General features: G+C 32.3%; 1 protein-coding gene across 1 annotated transcript in view; it reads right to left on the minus strand.

The window, feature by feature from the left end:
• Positions 1-8,057, minus strand: part of CCDC178 (coiled-coil domain containing 178) — a 466,106-nt gene that overhangs the window by 436,730 nt on the left and 21,319 nt on the right. Inside the window, 2 exon segments of the mRNA XM_012656574.1 lie at positions 1,807-1,892; positions 6,527-6,549. Of these exon segments, the coding sequence (XP_012512028.1) occupies positions 1,807-1,892; positions 6,527-6,549 (109 nt within the window).

Here is an 8,057-nt window from a genome sequence, read left to right on the forward strand (position 1 = left end):
ACAATTAGTTTTATTGTTTCATATTGACTAAGTGAGCAACTATCTGCAATTTTTTAACATAAACACTTAATTACAATAAATCTCCCTCATCCTGCTACTGTTTTGCATTTTGGACCCAAATGTACATATTTATAACAAGCATAATTATAATTCATTTAACTGTGATTGTGACCATTAATATATTCATCTTTTCTCATAGCATATTTGTCATGTGAAAACTTGGTAAGTAATGACTGAGGTTTTCATCTTCATTGTAAATACAAATATTGATAGTAAAAAGAAAAACAGTAAAAACAGCCTTGCTATGAATGAAAGCTTTGACGAACAGACCATTCTTGCTTTAAGAAAGTTCTAAATTTATTAGTTATTTTTCACTAACAGTTTTTAGAAAATTTTTAATTGTGGGAGGATGCAGAGGCATTTAATAAAGTCTCAAGAATATATTCAAATATGTTGAAGTAATGTTAACATAAATTTTAAGCCAGTATATAAATTATTGTACATTTTATAAATGACAAGAATGTTAATCACAACTTAAACATGTTAGAGCTGAGATGTCCAATAATGATAGCATGATCCACATGTAATTATTTATATTTATATGTAAGTAAATAAAAATTGAACTTAAAAATTAAGTTCTTCACTCTTACTAACCACATTTCTTTTTTTTTATTTCAGGGTATTATGAAGGTACAAACATTATGGTTACATTTTATCTCTTTGCCTCACCCAAGCGAGGGTGAGAGGCAGGCCCTTCCCCTCTACAATGCTCCCTGTGTCCTTTAGTTGTGGGTTTGCCTCCCGATCCCCCTAATCCCTGGAGAATATCACTGCCATGTGAGCACCATAGTGTTCATCAGTTAGTACTAATTTGATGGCGAGTACAAGTGGAGCCCATTCTTCCGATCTTGTGATACCTCACTTTGGATAATGGGCTCGAGTTCAATCCAGGAAAATATAAGAGGTGCTAGATCACTATTGTTTCTTATGATTGAATAATATTCCATTGTATACATATACCAAATTTTAATAATCCACTCATGGATTGACAGGCACTTTGGTTGCTTCCACATCCTTGCAATAGTGAATTGTGCTGCCATAAACATTCGGGTGCAGAGGTCTCTATTATAGCATATCTTTTGCTCTTTTGAGTAGATGCCTAATAGTGCTATTGCTGGATTGAATGGTATTTCTATTTTTAGCTCTTTGAGGTATCTCCAAATTCTTTTCCACAGAGATTGCACTAATTTGCAGTCCCACCAGCAGTGTAAGAGCGTTCCTGTCTCTCAACATCCTTGCAGCATTTGTTGTTTTGGGATTTTTTGATAGAGGCCAATCTCACTGGGGTTAGGTGATATCTCATTGTGGTTTTGATTTGCATTTCTCTAATTATTAGAGATGTTGAACATTTTTTTATGTTTGCTGACTAGCCACATTTCAAGTTAAGTGTTCAATAGCTGTATGTGGCCAGTAGCTACTCTATTGGACAGTACAGATACAGAACACTGATTATCACAGAAAGTTCTACTGGACAACACTCAACTATAGTTAACTTTGTGAGAGGTGGACAGCCATCATTATATATACAGCATCTAGACCAGTATTTGGTATATAATAGTCATTAATAAATATTTGTTGAATGAATGCTTAATCAAATGATACAGAGGACTCTTTTCTCTATTACATACTCATAAGAATTATAAATCTCTTAAACATAATTATTGTGACAATTAGAAATATATTAAATAAAAAGCCACGAGCTTTTAAATATAATTACATTTATTTAAATATAAGAAACAACTTTACCTCTCCCTTCTTTTGGTTTGACCTCTTCCACTGGTGTAGTAATACTCCAGTCTTCTTTCAGATCTTTCATGGAAGAAGTTCTGCTCCTGTATAATGGGAAAGAAGCAATTAATCAATAAACAAGGGCTGTATAAGTTAGCAAAAAAATGATTAGGTGCTCTTTCATTGAATTTTAAATACTTGTTGTGAAACTCTCTATACTTGATAATCCTACCAGATAGAAGACTAATCAAAATTCTAATAGCTAATAGGATTTATACTTACTGGTAAATTAATAGAAACTTAAAATTTCTTACAAATGACTCAAAATTTCTTTAGAGAATATTAAAGCTGTGTTTTTTTAAAAGACATTGGTCTTTCCCAGAGCATGTTTCTATAAGGAAAAGGATGTGTATTGAGGATAATCTGAATGAGCTATTTCTGTAATTTCAGTTTAGCAGTTTCCGGGGAATCAATGTAAATGACAATGAGTAAAAATACCATTTCAGATTTAAAGTTAATAAGCTTTTAGAAAACTATCTAAATTAAAATGTCATTTTCCTTCTAAAGTATCTTTCTACCTAAAGTTCTATATGTTGAATGACAAAATATTTCTCATTATCAGTATTTCTCTGGTCCTATTCTAGAATCTGAAATGGCCTTCATTGTATTTTTTAAGCAGTATTTTTTCTCTGATCAAAATGGTAAGAAAATTGGTATCAAAGCAGAGAATTTCTTTTTGAAATTTATGTTAAATTATTAATAGTTTCTGACAAAGATGTATTACAAATTAATTTAAGAAATCTGTATAGATACCAAAAATCATAAAAATAATATGGAATAATTCATATTCATTCACTCTCTTTAGAGATTATGTAGAATATAATAGTCTAGTGATATTTCAACTTTTATAAAATTAGAGTCAAGGAATTTTATAATCTGCTTTAGTTAAGTGTCATTGTTTCCAGTGTATTTTACTAGCATTTAATATTTCTAATGGCTGCATATTTTCTGTCTTTTTGTTCCACCATTTATTTGGAAAAGCCTGTCTATTCCAAGGTTAGAGAAATATTCATTATATTTTCTTCATTTAGTTTTAATTTTTATTTCAAAATATGTTTGTTGAAAAATGTGATGTTTTTTCTTGTTTTTTTTAAAAAAATTGAAAAATAATTGTCCCAGCATCAATTAGTAAGTAATGATTTCCCTGTAGTCTTTTAATGCCAATTATATAATATGGTAAATTATTATACAAAATTAGATCTATTTTTGTGTATAATCTTCTAAAGTTCAGTTAATTCTCGGACCAGTGAAATTCTGTGTTAATTCTTCTATTTTTTTTTTTATTGAGGCAAAAAACACATAACATAAAATTAACCGTCCGAAAGTAAAAACTTCAGTTGCATTTTATTGTTATCCATTGACAATGTTGTATAAACATCATCCTATCTAGTTCCAAAACATCTTCATCACCCCAAAAGAACACTCCCTACCTTCTAAGCAATCTCTCCTCTTTTCCCAACCCATTAGTCCCTAGCAATGACTAATCTGTTCTCTGTCTCTATGGATGTACCTAGTATGGATATTTCACATAAATGGAATCATATAATACGGAATCATATAATAAGTGACCTTTGTGTCTGCCTTCTTTAACTTAGCATGATAGTTTTGAGGGTTATTAATGTTGTAGTATATAGAAGAACTTTATTTTTATGGTGCAATAATATTCCATTGTGTAGATAAAACATGCTTTGCTTATCTGTTAATCCATTGACGGGTTTGGGGTTGTTTCCACCTTTTGGCTATTGCCTAATATTGATGTTATGAACATTTGTACACAAGTTTTTGTTTCAACACCTGTTTGGAGTACTTTTAGGTATACAGCTTCTAGTTTTCACCTTTTAAGAAGTCAACAAACTTTTTCACAGTGTCTAAACCATTTTATATTCACCAGCAATGTACAAGGGTTCCAATGTCGAATAAAAGTGATAAGAGCAGGCATCCTTATCTTGCTCCTGATCTCAGGTTGAAAACTTTTAGTCTTCACCAGTAAGCACAATGTAAGTCAAAGGTTTTTCATAAATGCCCTTTTCTGTGTTTTGGAAGTTCCGTTACAATCTAGTTTTATGAAAGATGTTGGCTGGTCACAAGTTTTTCCTACCAATTGAGATGTTCACATGGTTTTTCTCCTTTATTTTATTAACATAGGATATTACATTAATTAATTTTTGTATACTAAATCACCCTTACATTCCAAGGATAATAAATCTCACTTGATTATAATTTATTACAATGTTTCTGGACTCAGGTTGCTAGTACTTTGTTGAGGATTTTGGCATGCATATTCACAAAGATATTTGTTTACATTTTTTTTTATTTCAGCATATTATGGGGGTACAGATGTTTAGGTTACGTGTGTTGCCCTTGGTTCCCCCCGCCCCAGTCCGCGTTTCACATATGTCCTTCTTTCCGGTAGTGCGCATTGCACTCCTTGTTTACAGTTTTCTTGTTATATCTTTATTTGATTTTAGTGTCAGGTTAAGCTGGCCTCATAGAATGAGTTAGGAAGTGTTCCCCCTTCTATTTTATGAAAGATTTTGAGAAGGGTTGATGTTAATTCTTTCAATGTTTAATAGAATTTACCAATGAAGCTATCTGGTTCTGGGCTTTTCTTTGTTGGAAAGTTTTTGAGTATTCATTCAATCTGTTTATTTTTTATAGGCCTGTTCAGATTTTCTACTTTTTCCCAAGTCAGTTTGCTAATTGTGGGTTTAGCTTACTCCTCCTTATCTAGTTATTTAATGTATAAAGTTAGGTTACTTGATTTGGAATCTTCTTTTTAAATGTAAGCATTTACAAGCTCTAAATTTCCCTCTGTGTACTACTTTTGTTGCATCTCATAATTTGTACTAAATTGTGGTTTCATTTTCATTCATCTCAATGTGTTTTCTAATTTCCCCTATGATTATTGTTTTGATTCATTGATTTATAAAGAGAATTCTGATTAATTTCCACATATATATAAAATTTCTAGGTTTCCTTCTGTTACTGATTTCTAGTTTCATTCTATTGGTTTAGAAAAGATATCTTGTATGATTTTGATCTTTTTAATTTCATTGAGATTTTTTTTCATGGCCTAATAATGATCTATCTCAGAGAATGTTTCACGTGCACATGAGAAGAGTGTGTTTTCTGCTATTTTTGGATGGAGTGTACTATATAAGTTGTACTATATAAGTTGGTTAGGTCTAGTTCTAGGATTGTCCCAAGTCCATTTCCTTATTGATCTTCTGTTTAGTTCTTTTATCCATTATTCAAAGTGGGGCATTGAATTCTTAAACACTTATTGTAGAACTGTTTCTCCCTTCAGTTCTGTTACTATTATTCATGTATTTTGAGGTTATGTTGTCAAGTGTGTATATTTATAATTTTTATATCTTCTTGACTGAGTTACAATTTTATCAATATATGAAGTCTTCTTTGTCTTCTTTAACAGGTTTTGATTTAGAGTCTATTTTGTATAATATTGGTATAGCCACCCTGGCTCTTTTGGGGTTACTATTTACATTATGCTTTTTCATACTTTCACTTTCAAACTACTTATATCTTCAGATCTCAAATGAGTTTCTTTTAGACAGCATATAGTTGGATCATGTATTTTTATACATTCTACCACTCTGTACCTCTTAATTGGAAAGTTTAATCCATTTTGATGTAAATCAATTACTGTCAAGGAAGAACTTTTTTTGGCATTGTACTATTTATTTAGTATATTATTTATATCTTTTCATTCCTCAACTCTTCCATAACTGCTGAGGAGATTGGGTGTATGACTCCTTCAATGTTTATCCAGGCTGTTTACAATCCTGCTTTTGCCTTTAATTCCTCCTTGTGCAAATCCTAAAATTCTGCTAGAGGTAAAAGATTAGAGTCTTCTCAGGTCTTTCCTGAGCATATTTCCAGCCCTCATTGTATCTGTGTTCTTCTTAATTTCCAAGTATATTGAGAGCTTTGAATAACCCTCTTCCCTTGGGTATTTATCTCTTTTCCCAACCTTTTTCTTCTCAGGCATTTTGGCCTAATGCTTGTCCCAGCTGTTATCCATAGCCTCAGGCTGCTTGTGGCAAGTATATGCCTTTAAATGCTTTTAGCAAACACTTCCTGGAAGCAGCCCCAGCCCTGTGATTGCTCCAAGTCAGGCAAAACAAAGACAAGTCTTTTTTGCTGGTTCTTCAGGGAGCTGTCAGACAGGTCAAAACACTCAAACGCAATTCTTTCAGAATAAGGTCCCTATTGTTCCCTCTGGCACTAGCAATCTGCACAAGTGTACATTGCTCTCTTCATAGCTACCACCAATCCATGGGTTGGAGGATGGTGAGCAGGGAATTTAAAATGCCACAGTGCCCTATTAATGCAATGCAGCAGCTTCTTTACTCATTACATTTTCCCCTGGTGGTTGTAAATTTTTGACTAGATTCCAGATTTCTGCAAAAGTTGATTCTGACCAACATTTTGCAAACTTTATATTTGTTTTTTGTGGAGGGATGGAACCCTGGAGACCCCTATTCTGCCATTTTCAGTGATATCCTAATTCCTATATTCTTAAAAACACATTTTAATATCTAATGTGGAAAATCCTGCATTCAATTTCCTGTTCCTTTTGAAGTAAACTGTACTATAGCAGTGATCAAACTTTTAACATTAAAAATAAAACAATAAAAGAAGCATGAAAGTTTCTTACCATTCTTCAAAAGAAGTTTCAAACTGTCAAAATAAAAGATCTCAATAAAAATCAAATTTTAAACATCTTAAGAAACAGTTATTAAACTTCACTTAAACTTGAACTCACTGATAAAACTGTCAATTCTCTACTGCACATACCCCACTATATTTTTGTCTAATTATACTCTCTGTTGTTACCCAAACAGGTGCATACTTCTCCTACCTATTTCTACCCTTTTATTATTACCCCCATCTAATTTTTCTTACCTTTTATCTCTGTGATTCTATTAATAAATATTACCCCTTTGTCCAGGGCTAGTTAAAATGCCAATTATTCCCAAAAAACATTTCATACAATCAGAAGTCCATGACATCCGTAGAATTTTAATGTATTACCAAAGTGTGGTAAACATAAAATTATATGTGGGTTTACAAATATTTAGTTTTCCATGATATTATGCCTTTTCTGAACTATAAAGTCCTTGGCAGGGGTCATGTTCTACAAATATATTGTAATAGTCCCTTGAGTCATAAGAAGCATAAATTACCAAAAACATAAAGTCAGAATGTTATGGGTTTCATAGATGATCTCGAATTCAAGATATTAGATTTGGCATATGTGATTACTTCTCTTCAATTCCCATACCCTACCAAAATCATCTGAATATATAGTTCCATAGTCCCATGTCATGTAACAACAGGGATACATTCCGAGAAATGTTTTGTTAGGCAATTTCATCATTGTGCAAACATCATAGAGTATACTTACATAAACCTAGATACTATATCTTACTTCTTACTATACACCTAGGCCATATGGTATTGCTCCTAAGCCACAAACTTGTATAGCATATTACTGTACTAAATACTGCAGGTAATTGTAAGACAATGGTAAGAAATTGTGTATCCAAACATATCTAAATATAGAAAAGGTACAGTAAAAATATGTCTTGTAATCTTATAGGACCATCATTATAAATATGGCTCATTGTTGACCAAAATGTCCTATGTGGTGATGACTATATATACATATATGTGTGTGCATGTGTGTGTATACAAAAACATGGAAAACATAAAATAATAAAATCAGTGAAACAGATATTTTAGAAGAATTTCCAGAAATGCAAAGTGATCAGATTAGACAGATAGTAAAAATAGAGCAAAGAAAAATGCTCAAAATAGACAAATGGAAAACTTCTCAGGATATATTAAAGACCCTTTATGGGTCATGAGGAATTCCCAGTATGTGGGGATAAGCTGGTGATAACCAACGTAAATATTGAAAGACTGCTTGTGGATTAGATGGGCCAGTCAGTCTTATTGCTGTCCATCCACAGAATCTAGAATATGTGGCTGAAAAGTTGCCTTCTAGTCATTGCCATGAAAAGAGCTCTCTAACCACACTGAAGATGTGCCTAGGATAGAGCAGTGGTCCAGCATAGAGGCTATTGTTCTTCAGAGAAACAAAACAGAGCCTGAGTAACTAGTAGAATCTCACAATAAATATAAACAAGTAAGTGAGAGAAAACAAGGGCAGATTCATCCAGGAG

The sequence above is a fragment of the Propithecus coquereli genome, unplaced genomic scaffold (genome assembly GCF_000956105.1).
Source record: "Propithecus coquereli isolate 6110/MARCELLA unplaced genomic scaffold, Pcoq_1.0 Scaffold51, whole genome shotgun sequence".
Taxonomy (NCBI): Eukaryota; Metazoa; Chordata; class Mammalia; order Primates; family Indriidae; genus Propithecus; species Propithecus coquereli.